The sequence below is a fragment of the Acartia tonsa genome, chromosome 12 (genome assembly GCF_053477335.1).
Source record: "Acartia tonsa isolate MP-2025a chromosome 12, ASM5347733v1, whole genome shotgun sequence".
In the NCBI taxonomy this organism is placed as follows: domain Eukaryota; kingdom Metazoa; phylum Arthropoda; class Copepoda; order Calanoida; family Acartiidae; genus Acartia; species Acartia tonsa.
In genome coordinates, this window is record NC_137271.1 from 17,417,373 (window position 1) to 17,437,098 (window position 19,726).

Here is a 19,726-nt window from a genome sequence, read left to right on the forward strand (position 1 = left end):
ATACTCTCCAACCACCCGCTTTACCCCATCCCCTCCCCTCCTACTGGTTGAACGAACTGACTATTAAATGAGGTCCATAATAGCAAGCTTAATTGACGACAATTTTCACTTAATTGTCAACATATATTCTTCATCCATTATTATATTGACGCTAATAATATCGTCTAGATGGCATTTAATATAAGTGGTCAGGAGTGACATATTATTGGCATACTTTTTACAATAACAGTTGTCATGTCTGACATATTTTCGATCTGACATATAATGATGTTCATTGATTGAGATTTTCTAATCAACATAAAATGATCTTAAAATAATAAAAAGCGTTCAGCGAGCGAATCTTGGAAATAGATTTACGGACAAACCGACTCGTCCAACTTTTAGAGTAGACTTGCACCAAAACTCAAGTATGGGAAGATTTTTTCGCTATGGTTTATCACAAAACTTGATCTTTTCAAAAAAATTTCCCAAAATGACAATTCTAAAATTAAGTGCTAAATTCCTTAATTTGTGTGCATTTTCATGTGAAAAACTTTGACACGCAAAATGTGTTATACAAAAAGTGTTAGTATTATTAGTTTTTCTTGCAATCCTTATGTAAAAGTAACAGCATATCTGTCTGTCTATGTCTATGTCTGTGTGTGTGTGTGTGTGTGTGTGTGTGTGTGTGTGTGCCTGTCGGCCTGTCTTACAGTTTAGCTACTTTTATTTGGGTCCTGGGAGGGTTTATAGCTAAATAATTTTAGAGTACCACCATCCCAAGAGAAATCGTCCCTGTTAAAAGGCCCCTAAACATTTTTATAATAACTTTTTCTATTTAAAACTAAAATTGAAAATGAGGAAGGGTCAACTTCCCCCCTCGTTCCTCACCTCAAGTTCCCCTAGAGGCCTCTAGGAGCGTAGCTTTTATATTTTTTATTTTTGTTTGTTTTTCTAACTGAATTGTTTTTTGTTTTTGTTTTTTAAATACGAGCTAATTTTGATATTTTATATCGACTTATCACCTTCAATGAAAGAGGTCATGATTAACTTACTAGTTACTTGCCTAATTTCCTGATATTTACGTTGCAATAATGAGCATTGCTGCCAGATTCCTATATCTAGAGGGGTATTACACTATTCCCCAAAGTTTTATGATAACGTTTTCTTATTTGATGGCTTAACAACTTTTGGGACTTTAAATTTTATTTATTCGGTTAACTAAGTTTATGGTACAAACGTTTCAACCACTAATTGTAATCTAAAAAAGGGTTAATTTTGTATATTGTCATTGGGGATATACATCTTTGGGGAAAGATTAGCATATCCTGTATTGTCCCCTCCCCATAACCCTGCAATGTGATATAAGGGTGGGTAAATGATTAAATGATAAAGATAGATTTACAAATTTGGAAAAGCGCTAACTTATCTCTGGATAATAAGTCATAGATTAGTTATAAGCATGGATAGGCTATTTATATAGAAATATTGGGAGAGAAAAGAAACAAGGATGACAACATCCTTAAAAGCGAAGAAGGACAAATAAACAATAACTCTTGTGTCAAAACTTAGCAGAACGTTAATTTGTAAGTCTTATAAGTCTTATTTGTTGCAATATTGCGAAAATACAGGATACAATTAAGGGCATAAATCCATTTATAGGATTTGATTATAGAGCTGCCTTGCTTATAATACTGTACCTTGTTCAAAATCTATTTTAATTTAAAAGCATAATTGATTTATACAAAAAGTTGTTGTCAAAAAAGGAAAAATCAGCTTGTTTAAATGGATATACGGACTTTTTGGTAACGATTATTGAGTGGCTTCTGTTATAACTGTTATAGGAATCATCATGAAAAATTAACGAAAGATATTATTATCAAAATATAGAAATAAAGACATTAATTCTTTTAAAATCTATGAAAACGTTTAATCTATGAAATACTTAAGTTATCGTGGTATGACATTCATAAAATATTTTTTGGCTTTTAAATTTTAAAGTGCGATACTTGAGATATTTATCATTTGTAGTAGCGGAGCTACTCTATAAGTAGGATATGTCCAAGTCGACAGTTAGTAGAAACTAATTGTGGTACTACAAATGAACATTTAAAAATGTGGTTATTATTAATAAATCACTGAATTTGACATTGACATTGGGTAGCCCATGATATAAATGTAAGTTATTTCTTTACTTCTATAAATAAATTAAAAGGTATACTTTTATCGATTTTAACGTAGCTTAGTATAACGGACGCACTTGACGTATAGATATGATATACCCTGTTATATACATAGAAGCTGCGCTTTAAATAAGATTATACAGTTTTGGGTTAAATATATGGGTCTGGTTTCAGCTTGTTATTTTCCAGTTTTACAAATCTTATAAAAAAAATCTCCCAAATATTTGCCATTGCACTGTTTAAATTTGCGTTTATTCCTTGTCTACTGGGTATCTTTAATCGATTTTAATTGTCGATTTTTTATTACTTGGATGTTGCACCAGATTTTCCAAATAAAGTAATACTCACAGCTGGCTAAACTAACAATACCCTCTATTTATCACCGTTACCCATCCCCTCTTCTCCTACTTGATGAACGATCTGACCAATAAATGAGGTTCATATTAGCAAGCTAAATCGACAAATAATTTTCCCCTGTCAATATATCCACGTATATCCTGTATCCATTATTTGAATCTATATTTGTAAACAATCAGAAAATGAATTAGAATTTTATATGCATGAATATCATGAATACAGGAACAGAACAATGGCAATTAAATTACCCACCCCCCCCCCCCCACTCCCCCATCAAATTCTCAAGTGTCAAATTATGATTTGGGAAGCTTTTAGACATATATGGAAACAAAGAGTTTATATTTAACTGTTATCTTCCTCTTTGGGAAAGGGGGCATTGTGCTGTTTTATACATTAGTCCCCAAAGTTTCATAATAGCGGTTTCTTGACAATTTTGATTGGTTGGTTCATTAAATTGATAGTTCAAACATTTCAACCAATAATCATTATCTACATTAGTGGTAATTTTGTGTGCCATAATTTGGGCCATTGTCTTATCCCTTTAGATTCCTGCTGGTTAATACAATAGCAGATTACAAAACAAGAATAATAAAGATCATTATAGCGGTTTTAGATAAAGGATATGGGGGCTTTAGATTAAAGCATGTACAAAATTTTTTAATAACAAGATTAATATAAAATGTAATCATTAGCATAGAGTTAAATGGTGGTTTTAGGTTGTGCTTAACAATGGATATATAATATACGTGGATATATTGACAGGGAAAAATTTGTGGCACCAAATATACATTATGGACGTACAGAATCAATTATTTATATCGTAGCTTCGCTACAAAAGGTCTATATTGTTTACAGACTGAATGAAAATGCATTTAACCACAATAAAGGGTAAATTTAGAATTTGTTTTTAGAATACAATTTTATGTCGTTTTTTCAAACCTGTAAAAAACTTTTTTTTAAAGTCTGTACGTCCATTTAAAACATGCTGATTTTTAAAAATTTGTACTACATTTTTTGTATGATATGATTATCCTATTCATTTGATCTTTGGAATGACAATTCCTATAACATCTTATATGTGAAGCATCTCTATGTTAAATCCTAAAAATGAAAGTATTTCCTTTTACTGTATTCTATACTAGCGGCTACGCCCCTAGAGGCCTCTAGGGGCACTTGAGGGGGAGAGAGTCAAATTTAATAACCCAATTTCTTATTTTAAATTTTTAAAGAAAAAATAAAAAATAAAAAAATTGGGGGGGGGGATTTTTCATTTTACGGGGGGGTTGGGGGTGTCCCACCCCCCAAAAAAATAGTTATAAACCTTCCCGGGACCTAAGAGAAGCTACCCTGTTAAGGAGAACCCGATCGGTTCAGCGGTTAGCGAGATCCTTCGGTACAGACACACAGATACACAGACACACAGACATCCTGTTACTTTAGTATAAGGATGTATGCATTAGGATATTATTAAGTTCTGAGACTCTACAAGAGGTATTGTTATTTTTTCCTTCCTCATGCTTTTAGAGCTACTCTTCTATGGATGTTGTTATCTTTGTTATACTTGTAAAAATGGCTATATTGAAAATATTACTTAAATAGAAGCACACTTATATTTATTCATGTTATGAGAGCAAATATATTTTATTGCAATCTTTATTGTGTAGATTTTTTTTTGGTACTTGGATTGGTCAATGGAAGATTTATCTAAAGATAGTAAGAGTCTAAATTTTAGAGATGCAGGAATAGGGCAATGGCTTTATTTTTCTTGGATCTTACACCAGATTATCATGAATTCTAATAAAGTAAACGTGTAGCTGGCTAAAATCGATCGCCCCCATTCACCCCCTATAACCCATCTCCTCCCCTCCTACTGGATGAACGAACTGAACAATTAATGATGATCTTTGAAGATGTAATCAATTTACAGGTCATTGTCTTATCCCTTTAGATCCTTGGAAGTTGTCAGTGTTTAATTGAGTGAATCGGTAAATTGTGAGTGAGACAATTAAAGAGATGTTACACATCTGAAAAATGTATAATCTAATATCTTAGAAACACAAGTTTTGATGTAATACATAAATGGATTAAAAATACTGCACTGAAAGCATAAACATGCATATATGCATTTGTATCAGGAAGGGAGGGTTAACATAATCTACAACCCTTTCCTTCAGCATTTTTTTTGCCTTTTTTGAAGAAAGGCATCTAGTGTTCACTTTTTCCACTAATCATAAAAATGATCTATCGTCATTTCTCTGACCCTGTGTGATAGTTTTTCTTCATTTCAAAAAGGCCTCATTTTTTATGAAAACTATTATATTTTTGAATTTTAGTTTTTCACATAGAAATTATAGTTGAGAAAAAATGAAATAAAGGAGAAAACTATATTTTCCAAATGCTATATCCCCCCTAATTTTTGATGTTGCATTATATGATGAAAGCCAAAACATAATATGTTATGTTTTTATAAAACACCAAAGATTTCGAGACCATAACTAGTGATGAATAATTAACATTATGTAGATATTATATCAATGATGGCCACTTTTAAATCGACTCTAATAGAATTAACAGTGTAATACAAAATTGCAAACCATACCAATAATATAATTTAAACATTATATAGCCTAAAAACATCCAGGGACCGATTAGATACTTTTCCTAAAATTTAACTCAATCTATTCTGTGGTCGGTGATATCTTAACGGACAACTAAGAAACCTTTACTTTATATAATAGGATAAATTAATCTTTATCTAGCATTGGTGATACAATCCTAAACGTTTATGAGTTGGATTGATAATTCATTGTTTTTTGGTTGTTTTCAATGGACACACATGCACTCTATTTTCTTTATTTGTGTGGGGCCTTTTTATATAATGGGCCTAGTCCATAGAATATTATAGACTAAGAACGTAGTATTTTTATATAACAATAATTTTGATTTATAAATAAGAGCAAATGAATAGTATATTCGTGGATATATTGACAGGAGAAAATTTGTCGTATATTTAAATTGCTAATATGGAAATCTTTTATTGATCAGATCGTTCATCCAGTAGGAGGGAAGGGGATGGGTTAAATGGGGGGGGGGCGTATCGTTATTATAGCCAGCTGCTAATATTACTTTATCAGAGCACAAGAAAATCTGATGTATCATTCAAATAATGATATATCGACTTATATAGGGGCATAATATAATTACAAAAAAGCTTTATTTGACCTTTTTCGTATTATTGATAGCAAGCAACCTAACTGCATATCTATCTTTACTTATCTATGGCTATTGTTAACGTGAAAGGGCTATTTTTATAAATGACTAATGTCTAAAAAGAGCTACCATCAAATATAAACGAAGTATAAAAAGACCAAAGTTAAATACGGATGACAACATCCATAAGTTAGAAATTATGTAAAATTGAAAAATGAAATGCCAAGAACCTAAAAAAACAGACAGTCTGACAAAGGTATTATGTATAGGGGAATCTTTTCAAGACATTTCAGAAGCCTATTTAAGAATCATATGACAGTCGAATAATTAACATTTCTTAATTAATAACAAAGATTGAATGGACAAGCAGACGGACAGACAATAAGATATATAGGGTAGACTTTAAACAATTAAAAGAGTTTCAGCTTTCATATATTAGCTAAGAAAATTACATTTCTTTCTTTCTTTCTGATTTCTTTAATAGTAAAAATGGACGAAAGAAAGAGTAGAATGAGTTAAAGAGTAGATGCTTTTTGCAAATTAAATTTTTCACAATTAATATTTATTTTATGTATTTGTCGAGATACTTATATACCTTAATGACTTACAGACAGTTTTATTTATTAAGTAGCTTCGCTCCCAAAAAGTAAAAAAAAATAAACTTTTTATGAATATGAAATGAATGTATAAAAAAGGCAGGGTTGTCTTTTTTCTTTCATTTTTCCATGATCGATTTGACTAGAAAAATTATGTATAGCCAAAATGTACTAAGAGTAAACCAGTGAAAAAGGGAAAAACATAAAAAAAAATTAAATAGGTTTTGCCTTTGGTAGCTGAAAAAATTTAGGGGTAAAGGAGGATAGAGGGCATTAGTACACAACATTTTAATCTGTTAAGTAATTGTCTATCTACCTATCACTGTATCCCAGATAAAGCAAACTTACATATGGATGGGAGTGGAGAAAATAGAATGATTTCATCCATAAGCACCGTAGCAATACCATGTCCTCTCAAGTAAAAGTTTCCAAATTTTTAAGATATCGAATAAGACATAATAAACCTTTGGAAAAAATAACAATTTACAGCCCATTGTCCCCTCCCTCTGTCCTTTTCTTCATACAATTTTTTCAACCCTTTAAACATTTTATACAATAGATCTATCACCCTAGATGGACTGTCAGACACGATAACCTGTCCAGTTTAAAAAGAATTTCTAGCAGACGTAAATTTTTGTTTTTATTTTGTCATATATGATTTATTTCAATAAAACGAGTAACGAAATATTTGAACGATTTTTTTGTCTAAAAGCTAGCTTTATCCTAAATAAAGTATACATTTATTGTTGTACTATTATTTATATACTCCAATAAAGTGATCCTCGATGCCCCCTACCCATTCTCTCCCCTCCTTATGTATGAACAAATTGACCAATAAGTGATGTCTATGTTAGAAACCTAAATTGACGAGAAACTTACCCCTCTGTAATGAATATCCACATATATATAACTAGCGGCTTCGCCCCTAGCCCCTAGGGGCTTTGCCCCAAGAGGTTTTATCAAACCAATTTTTCGTATTTTAGATTTAAAAGAAAAATTTAAAAAAAAAAATTTTTTTTTGGGGGGGGCAATTTTTTTTTTTTTTTGGGGGGGGGGATGGTAGTCGACCCCTCTATTTTAATTTTTAGTTTTAAAAAGAAATTTTTTTTTTTTTGGGGGGGAGGGGTATTTTTCATTTTTTGGGGGGGTTTGGGGTGTCCCACCCCCCAAGAAAATAGCTTAAAACCATCACAGGACCAGTAGGTATAATCCCAGAAAAGTAGAGCCCAATCGGTTCAGCAGTTACTGAGATCTTAAGCTTCAGACGGACAGACAGACATCGTTCTACTTTGTATTATAGATTATACATCCATTTTTATAGATTAAATGAAAATATCTAACCAATAGTATGGCCGCATTGATCATACAATGTTTTCTTATTGGTCCAATTTACTGATTATGGATCTATTCATACTATATCTATTGTTTCTACTATCTATCAAACCAAATGAGAAATAATTCAAAGTAGAGGAAATAATTTTCGTGAATCAAAACAATTTACATTTTTTCTCTCTAAAAAAAACAACTTTTTCCCTTTTATTTCAATAGTTTTTCTTTTTTCAATTTAAAAATTACTAAACAAATTGTTTTATAAAGGTAGTCTGATATCTGAGGATCTCGCTAACAGCTTAACCGATATAGTTCTCCTTTACCGTAAATCTTATAATTTCAGCGAATGTTTTAAATTTTTTTTTGGGGGGGGGAGAATGTCTCCACCATCCCAAGCAAAGGGAGGGGACATTGGACTTTCATTGGTACCCAAAGTTTTATTACCACCTTTTCTTATTCGGTTGTTGGTGGTTCTGAACGTGCAGTGTCAAAACTTAACAACCAATAATTCTAATTTACAGAAGGAGTAATATTGTTAAACATCATTGGAGATGTATATATCAACTTTTTCTATTCAAAATAGTTTTTATACAAAATAGTTTAACCTTTTAAAAAGTAAAAACAAATAGTTTGACATTTTATAATAAGAAGTATAAATAATTAATTTTCAAATGACAAGTTTTGTTTTATCCATTTAAAAGTTTATAATAAGTCACTGACATTTAACATCAGTCGAATGTGTGTTTTTTATTAGTGAAGCTGCTCCATGAGTAATGTTTGATCATTTTACTTTTTGACGAACTACTGATTGTATATCTAAGACTAATCATTTCCAGTAGCATTTAGCTAGTTTTGTTAGACCCGAGGGGCCGAAGGCCAAGGCTATCAAAACTGTTACTAATGTTATGATATTTTTTTTTAATATTCGTGGAAAATTGTCTGTAAAAAATGTAAGGTTAAGAACTGGTTCTTATCCAAATCTGTTTCGAAGCCATGCTAACATTCTCTGAAAATTATGGAACGATCAGTACAGCCGTTTCCGAGAACTTTCTTAACATACACATGCACATACACAAACTTTATAATAGTTTTATAAAGGAAAGATCAATATAAAAGAAACTTTTTTTTGTCTCGCAACAATCGATGTATTATTACTTGGATGTTGCACCATATTTTCATGTACTTTGATAAAGCAATACTCGCATCCACCCCCGTTATCACACACCCACCCCTCCTACTGGATGAACATACTGACCAATAAATTAGATCCATATAAGCAAGCTAAATTAAAGAAAACTTTCCACTGTCAATATATCCATGTATACTATATTCATTCTCTCAACTTTAGCTTCTCTAATGATCAAAGTCTGTTTAATTTATCCTTCTTAGCAATGGATACAGAATATACGTGGATATTATGATAAGGGAAAAATTGTGGTCAATATAGGTTGCTATTTCCATCGTCAATTATTGGTAAGTCCGTCCATCCAGTTGGAGGGGAGGATGGGGAGATCGCAATTTTAGCCCACTATAAGGTTCACTTTATAAGAGAACATAAAAATCTGGTGTCTGATCAATGTAATAATAAATCTTTTGTTTTATATATTCTTCTCAGCTCAAATTGGATATAAAATAACTATACTATATTCTATAATATAAAGTAGTAAGTTTTTTTGTTTCTGAAGCTTAAGATTTCATAAATACTAAAATGATTGATTCTTCCTTTTTAGGGAAGCGTTTACAAAGTTACTGTGATATTTTTAGATATAATCCTTGGGATGGTTTTAGTCTAAATTATGCTTTCTTCATAACTTCCTTTTGAATAAATGGCCCTTAGATGCTTGGGGCGCAGCCGCTAGTGCGCACTAATACAGTTCGATGTTTATGTGTGTATGTCCTCTAAGATCTTGTTAACGGAATAATCCCTTCGTGTTCTTCGCAAGTTTTAGCCTATTTGTCCGAAGAAATGGAAAAGGAGATAGAGATTTAATACAATAACCTCCCACAAAAGAATTATACTGAAAGAAAATAAAATTTGTGGGTATACTCCCCTAACCTAAAGGTTGGGACGAAGACACTACTAGTTCTTTAACCGCTCTACTAAAGCAATTTATCCAATTTTTATTTTACTAGCGATAGGGATATGGAAGGTACATATAAGAAGGAGAACCATATCGGTTCAGGAGTTAGTGAGACTCTTCGCTACAGGCATAACAAACTTAACTTTATATAAGAGGATAATATTTGTATTGCGTTCCTCATGGGCATAATAGTCCTTGTTGCCTATTGTCTAAAAAGACATAAAATTAATTGAATATTTAACTTGAATGTAAAAAAATAATTAACCTAAACAATGTTCAGTAAATCTTGCTCCTTGAAAGGACGCTCTACAAGTTTGAAAATTTGTTTGATAATTTTTGCATTTGTCAAGAGAGAGCAGACAATGGGTTGGTTATTACCCTAGTGCCCAAAGTTTTATAATAACGTTTTCTTATTCGTTGGCATAACAACTATGGGGACTTTAATGAATTTTGATTGGTTGATTCGTTAAGTTGAATGTTCAAACGTTTCAACAACTAATTTTAATCTACTGAAGGGGTAATTTTATTTATCATCATCTTATTCCTTTAGATCCCTGAATTTGTCAGTAAAATATTACTACAGTTCTTGGTGATTTCCCTCAAAGCAGTCGCGAAATAAAAAGTCCTTCCACCCCTTCCCCAATTATTATCAAAATAAAGATGGAAGTATTCAAGTATTAAGTATTCAACCTAACCTGACCTAAAGCAACATACAAACATTCGTTGTTTCAAAATGAGGAAGGGAGAGGTTTTTCGGTGCTCAACAAGGCACTTTGAGGGAAAACAAGGTCCCTACATAAAAAAAATCTTTCACCGCCCCCCCCCCCCCTATCCTCAGAATTATTAGAGAGCAATTCAATTTAGAAATTTGGTAGAAGGTTCGTTTTTTCGTGCAGATTCGTATCCCTGCAACCCTGCTAGCCTGCACAAAGATAGATATCAACAGACGTTTTAATTTCGCTCATCAATCTTTGCCCAATGGACAATTTCCTTTTTGGATTACGCGAAATTGTGTCATCGACCCTCCCCCCCTTTTATTTTTTTAAACACAGCTACTCTATATTTGAGTAGATCTGTCTGTCTGACTGTCACTAAAAGAAATATGGGCTATGGGCTTGTAATTGCTGTGCTTTTTATAAACATTGTTTAAACAACTGAAGGCCAAGGCCTGGCCAAAACAACTAACATATATTTTATTATTCGTGAACAACTGTCCATAAAACGATACATTATTCTTCAGTATGGCTCAATACCGGTTCTAATCCAGCGGAAAATAATCAATTTCGAAGCCATACTGAAAAACAAATGATGAGTGTTAGAAGTGGGTCTTTTTAACTTTGGGTAGACTTTAAAAGTTTTATTATATGGCTAGTCTTTTCTTTGGAGGGTTTCACAAATCAGATGGTTTAAAATAGATAAAAACCAACCAAGGATGACAACATACATAAAGGGAAAAACTACAAAGACAAATACAAATCCTGTTCGTCAGTCACTAAATTGCTTATAATTTGGCTAAAATTATATTGTTTTGGTTGCTTTTGATTACTTTTTATCTCACGTGCGCACCAACGGACTGGAAAATCTTTACTGATTGACGGACCCGTAGACTTAAACGTCCATGAGGGGGGTAAAGGGGTATTAACCCCCTCAATCCTTGAAACCCCTCATTTCATCCCCCTAAAATTAAAAAAAAAAAGATTAGGTTACCAACCTCAAACCTTTAAAAACCCCTTTTTATAACCTCCCCCCCCCCCAAAAAAAACCCATAAAACTTGGACGTCCTTGCCCGTAGATCTAATTCTAGAAAAGCTTCACTTGTCACGTGAAAGAAAAAGTAGATAGTCTCACTCTAAAGCAGGGTGAGGAATTCCCTGTCTAAAGTGGTAACATTCAATGGTTTGTGTCGACTATATGGCCTTAATAAAAAGTGTTTGAGGCTGCCTTATTATCAACTTTTCAGTTTTTTTTAGATTTGATAATAATAGCCTCTAGGCTGACATAAAATCTACAAAAAGAATGCTTACTTATGTTGACATAACAACGACATAACAGTTAGAATAACCAGACAAAGACGTCCAGGGGGGGGGGTAAAGGGGTAATTAACCCCCCCCCCACCCCAAAAAAAATAAATTTGCTGTAGGCACCCCCAAAATTCTGAATTTTCCATTTTTACCCCCCCCCCCAAATAAAAAAATACCTCTATGATATAAGAATCCCCCCCCCCCAAATGAAAAAGCTTGGACGCCCCTGTAACCAGAATATACTAATATTAATATAGGAGAGTTAATTAATGGTCCATTGTCCTATCCCTGTATCCCTGAGTACTTGGCGTACTTCAAACTTGTTTTAATTACCTAACCAACAATTAAAGAATGCTTTAAAGGGCTTTTTTCATGTTAATCCCCATCCTCTCTATTTTCCCTGTTAAATAGCTTAAAACAATAATACATGTATCAATAGATAGATTGACAAATATATAAATAGGTAGAAAGATAGATCTAGCTATATTCAACTACTTATGTCAAAACTATACATTCATAGATAGATAGAATGAAAGATAGATATGAATGTATATGGATAGATTATAGAACATACATATAAATAGATCGATAGATATAGCTGACATATATTTGTATATAATTAAACCAATGATTAAATAACTATGTCAAACGCCTAAATAGACATAGATAGATAGATAAACAGATATAAATTGATAGATAGATAGTTTTAGTTGACCAGATATATTATTAAACCTATGATCAAATAGCTTTGTCAAACACCTAACTACCAATTTAAAGATAAGTTTATAAAATGTAACATAGAAATAATATTTTATTTTCGCCAAAATTATTTTAGCTTCATAAATTTAAAAGCGAAGATTTGTATAATTAAGATCGGCCCGTCCGTCCGTCGATTTCAAACTTTACATCATGATGATTCCTATAACAATAAGATTTAGAAAGCGTAGCAACTCTATAGACGTTACCAGGAAGTCCATTTGAAGGATGATGACTTTTTGACACAATGTTAATGTTCGTTTGTCCTTCCATTTTAGAGCTTCTCTTTTATGAATATTGTCATCCTTCTTAATATACAAGCAATGAATAAATTTTATGAACATTGTATGAACAACCCAATAAATAGTAATTTAGATATTATATTTCATTTGAAATGAAAAGTAGTTATCATTTCTTTAATTACATAATTGCTATTTCATAGCTGGCAATCAGGGATCTAAAGGGATAAGACATTGGACGATAAATGCACAAGAAAAAATACCACCTTCTGGATCTTAAAATAATTAATAAGATTTTACAATTTATTAGATTTATTATTTGTTTGTCCTTCATTCTGATTTTAGAGCTTCGCTTTTATGAATGTTGTCATCCTTGTTTATCATATAACTTGAGATGATTAGATGGGTATACAGATAAATAAATATATAAAGTTATGAGATCTTAAATTACATAATTGGTATCTAGGAGGCCATAAATACATCATATCAACTATTTAAAGGCCCAGTTTTTAAAATCCTAATATTTCTCATAAAAAAAGTATAATACTATTAAAGTTAAAGTTGTTCATTTTAGGACTGCTTCACAATAAAAGTCAATGGGTGGTTTTAGACTATTTATTTTCATATATTAATGAATTAAAACCATGCTTTTATTTAAATCTTGTTTATGTAAAAGATTTTAAATGATTAAGTTTAATAATAGCGTTAAACTATGATTCTCATAACAAAAAAGATTTAAAAGTAAGTTTTAAAATCGGCCAAAAAAACAGAGTAATTAAGTAGGTTCTAAAAGTTTACGAGTTGGTCAATAAAATAACCCGCAAGTTAACACAGAGACAAGGGTAGGAGTATTTGAAAATAAGTCCCCAAAGTTGTTGAGCTGACGAATAAGAAGATGTCATTACAAAACTGATTAATATCCGCTGGATTGGAATCAGTTCTCAGCTATAATAAAAAATCATGTATAACATCGTGTTACAGATATTTACAGAAATTTCCCACTAATATTAAATTAAAAGCATAAAATTGATTCCAGTTTTGTTAGCCCTTGGCCCTTTGGGTCTAACAAAACGGTTTTTAATCTTATAATTTTCAATATATCTGTTTACAATACGATACGATAAATAACTGATACTATTTTTTCTTTTCTAAAAACCTATCTCTGTCTGCATAAGTTTGGGGTATAAGATAGTATTCAAGAAATAATTGGGCTTTTTTTTATAGATTTTCTTAGTTAAATTTTTAAGTGTAAAAATCTTTTTTTTGCCTTCATATCTATTGACCATGACTGAAAAGGGTACATAAATAGTTTGCTTCAAACAAAAAAATGTATTGCTTTTTATTAAAGGTATAGACGTTAAAAAATCATTGTTCAATTAAACTTTGTTTTAAAAATGTTTAACACTTTTTATAACAAATAAGCTTTATGGAAAAAGCTTATCTTAATATCAAAACATTGAACCAAAAAAGGGCATTTTAATTGTTTAAAGTCTAAGATTTTTGTTTAATTGCAAAGCTTCTAGGTGCTAGAGCATGTCCATTGTCCATTCGTCCACTTATCAATTATTGTTTAATTGCAAATATTTTAAATTATAGAGCATGTCCACTCACCAATCGTTATCTACAGTATAACTTGGCCACGCTGATGTAGCTGTCTGTAGTGCCCTAGCAAAATGGGGATAGATGTCACTGATTTTGACCTCCCTTTTTTATGGACGTAGAAAATACCCTATACCCCATCTCTTTTCTGGGGGTATCTTTCCCCCTTCCCTTTCTAAATCCCACGACTATGACGTCAATAGAATATGTAGGCCAAAAGCGGTGACATCTATCCCCAGTTTACTATGGCTCTAAATACAGCTACCATGCACGCTGATTATATAATTATTGTCCTTGTTCATTATTTTAGAGAATATCAGTCCCTTTTGGCCGTATCTTTGAAATGTTTAAATGTCTCATTTTTGAAGATATCTTTAAAAGGGTTGACTTTTAACATAAAAGAGAAAGTAGGAAATTCCCTTTTTTTTCAATGTTTAGAGTTCACCCCCCCCCCCCCCAATCTTATATTACATTATGCAGGATTAAGCCTAGTGAGATCTTAACGGACATACACCTTAAGTTTTATTTGAATAAGGATATTATAATCTATATAATTACATAATGTTAAAACGGCTAAAATCAGATATCTAATGGGATAAGACAATGACCGATTACTTGATGTACATCCTCAATGTTGACAAACAAAATTACCCCTTCTGTAGATTGAAATTAGTGTTTAAAACGTTTAAACACTCAACTTTATAAACCAACCAATCAAAGTTCAGTTAAAGTCCCAAAAGTTGTTAAGCCAACGAATAAGAAAACGTTATTGTAAAGGTTTTGGGACTAATGTAATAAACAGCTATCTCTTTGGCCAAAATGCTGGTTGGGGGGTTGTTTAATCTCTTTTACCAAAATATGGAATTACTACAAAACTTCTTAGACAAATGCACATTTGTCAGAACCAGAGAGGGAGGGAACATTGGGCTGTTTATTGAACTAGTCTCCAAAGTTTTATACTGACTTTTTAGAATTCGTTGTCGCAACAACTTTGGGGACTTTTATTGAATATTGATTGATTGGTTTATTAAGTTTATTACAATTCATTGTAATCTACAGAAAGGGTAATTTTTTTTTGTGTCATCAAAATGGATGTACATTAATTGTCTCATCCCTTTAAATCCATGGTCAGAGCCCTTTTCCATGGCGAGCTCTCTCGTTCTTTCTTTTTATCTTCTATTACCAGCTGCTATCAAATGGATTGTTTGTTTGTCCTAATCATATACGTCCAAATCTTTGGGTACGGGGATGTTTAAACTTTGAAGCCCCTCAAATATGAAAAAAATATGTTAGATTACCCCCCTTAAACTTTGAAACCCCCTCAATATAAAAATCTTGGTCCTATCAGTAAAAAAATTGACTTAAACAAGGAGATTTGTATTGGGTTTTCAAATTATATTATTACAACTATTGGTTTTAAATATTTAAATTGTTCTTTGGAGTTTACATGTTTACATACTGAAAAATCATGTATAGCATTGTATTACAGACCAATTTTAAAGAATATTAAGATAAAATTCTTAAGATTATTACCAGTTTTAATCTTATAACTTTTTATTTTAATGTCCGTAGAAAGTTGTCTATAATAAAATGCGATAAATAACTATTATCCATCTTTTGTAAAATATTTCTCTTGAGTATTTGATGCTCAAAACCTTTATTTGAAATACTTGAATAATTCCAATTATGCAAAATTTTTGCAAAATCTTTTAAAATCTTGTTCAACACTTTTTACTACACACACTCATGTGACAAATGCACAGAAATAGAAATTTTTGTTAAACAAGGATGACAACATCCATAGAAGCAAAACTTAACGAATTAGACAGATAAATAACAATTGACAAATATATAATAACAACGCATTCAATATGCAAGTATTACAAAAATTCCTTGTTAACATATCTCATAATTTTTAGTAGCGAAACTACTCTATAATTCACTTTGTCTGTCCGTCAGTCAGTTCGTCAGTCAGTCCGTAACGCTATGGGGGAAATGAGATTTACTCAGCTCCTATAAAAGATTGAATGTTGAAATTTTTTAACAACAGTCCCATCATTAAGGAGCACAATTATTAATTAAACATCAATGGCGGTAGGACCGATTATTTGCAGGTTTTAGGCTATTTTTATATTTTTTACATTTTTCTCCATATCTTTAGTGTTTATGGTCCGATTTTCATAATTTTTTCGGTTAAGATATCCAAATAAAATTTCTCGTCGTTTAAAGAATACAACCATGACGGCCAGACTGCCTTTTAGCAGGTTTTAGGCTATTTTTAAATTTTCACATTTTTTCCCATATCTTCAGTGTTTATGGTCCGATTTAAAATTTTTTTTTAGTTATAGATATCAAAATTAAATTTCCCGTCGTTTTTGGTGCTTCGCTACTTATGGATGTTGTCATCCTTGTTTGAGTATAGAATGCATAAGGTGAACAAAATTACATTTACCCAATCGTTCTAAGCACTGTTACTATAAAATCAGGATAGTCATATCTCATAAAATTTGTTGTAAAATACTTATTAATGTGTTTTAAATGGATTTTTATTAATTATTGAACAAGTTGCTACGCTTCCATGCCAAGTTTGAACTCGACTAGACAATTCTAAAATGCCTAAGTAACGGATGGATGCATGAAAAAAAACGAACAGCTAAATGCGTCTGCTTTCCCTGCAGTTTTTTAATGTCATTCAAGGCTCGGCAGCCGCACCATAGCCGCGCATAAAACTCAAAATTTAACCTGCTTGTGTGCATAAAAAAAGGTGAAAAGATAGATTATCATTTAGGAACAGGTTTAGACATCAAACTTAATTTCAAAGATATAATATGACGATTTCACTGCGACTGACGTGCGGCTGCCGAGCCCTGGTGTAAATTAAGGCTAGACTATCTAATAATAGCTTTTCTTTAAGAAGAATAGAGCAGAATAAAATTTAAATATAATGATCATAATTTGTTTACTTCCAAAATTGCATCAATTTTTGGGGTATTGTAATAACTAGGTCTATCTATTTTGGTTTTACTTTCTGTCTAACTGTCTATCTATCTATGTTTTAATATATCATATAAATATTGTACGTATCTATCTATCTTAACCTACGACCGTGGCTCAACATGTAGCGCACTAACACTAGTTTCTACTGCTGCTATGTCAGATGCGCACATTAGGAGTTAAAGTAGGGGGAATGCCTTGGCCAAACACAGGCGCAACTCATTACCATGATGGGTGTTAATTAACTTAATAGCCCGGATGATTGGACAGAAAAGGAGAGATTTTTGTTGTTGTTGGACCTGACGTTAAAGTGTTATGGACAGCCACCTCGTCCATACTGTCAGTGTTCATCTATATATCCATCCACCCATTCATTTATCCATCCATCTATCTATTCACCCAACTCTATCTATCTATCTATCTATTATCTATCTATTTATCTAGGTTGAGCCAGAGGACCATGGGCAGTGGTTGTGTGTGGTGAATGATTTGATAACATTCGATGCCAAGAAGAAGTATATCAACATTAATGTGGCCATTGAGGCTAGTTTAGAGGTGGGTTTAGTTATTCATAGCATCGTATTATAGACAGCTTTCCGCGGATATTAAAAAGAAACATTATAGAAATATTTTGTTAGCCCCGAGGAGCCAAAGGCTTGGGCTAACAAAAATGGTATTAATTTTATGATTTTTTTAATATCTATGGAAAATTATCTATAATACGATGCTATACATGATTTTTCAGAATGGCTGAGAACTGGTTCTCTTCCCATACTGGAATACTTATGTACATAATTATCCTTGTCTCTGCCCTCTTTTGATTATAATTGCTTCTAAAACTCGTCAAATAACTTTGGTGTTTTTATGAAAAAGCAAAAAACAAACATATTAACAGACAGACAAATGAGGGGAGAAAAAACAGACTAACAAACAAATTGACAGATGGAAAGACAGACTAATTAAACTATATACATACTGACGGATAGACAGACAGACACTCGTACGGATGGACAGACGAATAGACCGAGTTTACAGACAGACATAGAATTTAGACTGACAGATGGACAGACGGACAGATATTCAGACAAAGAAGTAGAGACAGTTAGACAGATTAATATAGATACAGATGGACGAACAGAAAGACAGACAAATCCCAAACATACAGACAGAGGCTACAAAAGACAAACAAACTGACAGAGGGTTTCAGACATAATCTTTAACAGACAGACAGACAGCCAAACGGACGGAAAGGAATAGCCATATAAAATGACAGATTGACAGACAATTACACATACGGACAAACAGACATACATACAGAACGTGGGGTTGACCGAAAATGAGACCTACATAAAACACACAGACGGTCATCCAATTACTTTCAGCTACATTATGTTGACACCACATTTTCTTGGTCTTAAAGAGGATTAATCGGCAAAATATTTTCTTTAGCAAGTGGACAAACACTCATAATTAACTACCACCTTAAATCTTAATTTAAACAAGAACAACTGTTTCCAAAGGTAGTTTAGCTTTAAAGGCCATCATTTTTTTAAAGCACAGTACTACACTAAATTATTTATAACAGAAAATATTGTTTTTACTAGCTATAAAGTTGCTATTTACTAAACAGCCTAATTAATAATAAATACAACTATTTGTTATTTTTGTTAATCCGCCATCAAACAAGAAAGTTATATTTGTAATTCACTGGTTTTAGAGTAGCTGCGCTTATAAAAAGTGAAAGAGGGGGCTAAAAAAATCGAAAATGACAAATTTGACAGTGAAGAAAAACTGAGATTCTATTAAGATTAATTTCTTTTTCTATAGAAAATTGTTTTTTCTTCTTTCGTCTGGTGATAGAAAATTTGTATTAATTGCTTCTAATGTTCGCTATGGACAGGACAATAGATAATAAGTTATTTTTTTTATTTATGAGAAAAAATGTTTATAATATTTATTTATCCATTCATTTTTAGAAGAGAGTCCCCATAGCTATATGATAACGTTTTCTTATTCGATGGTTAAAGATTGGTTGGTTGTTGAAACGTTTTTACTACTAATTGTAATCTACAGAGGGGATATCATCATTTTGTGTATTATCATTGGTGATGTACATTTATTTATTTACCATTGTCTTAATTTAGGCAATCTTTTAATTATAGTATTTATCTATTTAGTTATCAATAGACGGGGGAGAAGTGAAGGATGGGGTTTTAACTGCAGAGGAGGGTTCTATCATCGACATAAGGTAATATATTAATTTTAATTTGTACTAAAACTAAAATATGAAGAGTAAAAAATGATGAGATTTTACCAAGTGATATTTTAATAAACAGTTTTATGAAGTTTTAAATCGATAAGGTGATTCTTTAATGAATAAAT

The 19,726-nt window shown here is 31.8% G+C and overlaps 1 protein-coding gene across 5 annotated transcripts in view; it reads left to right on the top strand.

Moving 5' to 3' along the window:
- LOC145334678 (uncharacterized) overlaps nucleotides 1–19,726 on the top strand; it is a 140,601-nt gene that overhangs the window by 26,524 nt on the left and 94,351 nt on the right. For all 5 annotated transcript variants that reach the window (XM_080180240.1, XM_080180239.1, XM_080180242.1 and 2 more), the window contains 2 exons: nucleotides 17,789–17,899; nucleotides 19,522–19,592. In XM_080180240.1, coding sequence (XP_080036366.1) covers nucleotides 17,789–17,899; nucleotides 19,522–19,592 — 182 coding nt within the window. The remainder of the gene's footprint in view (nucleotides 1–17,788; nucleotides 17,900–19,521; nucleotides 19,593–19,726) is intronic.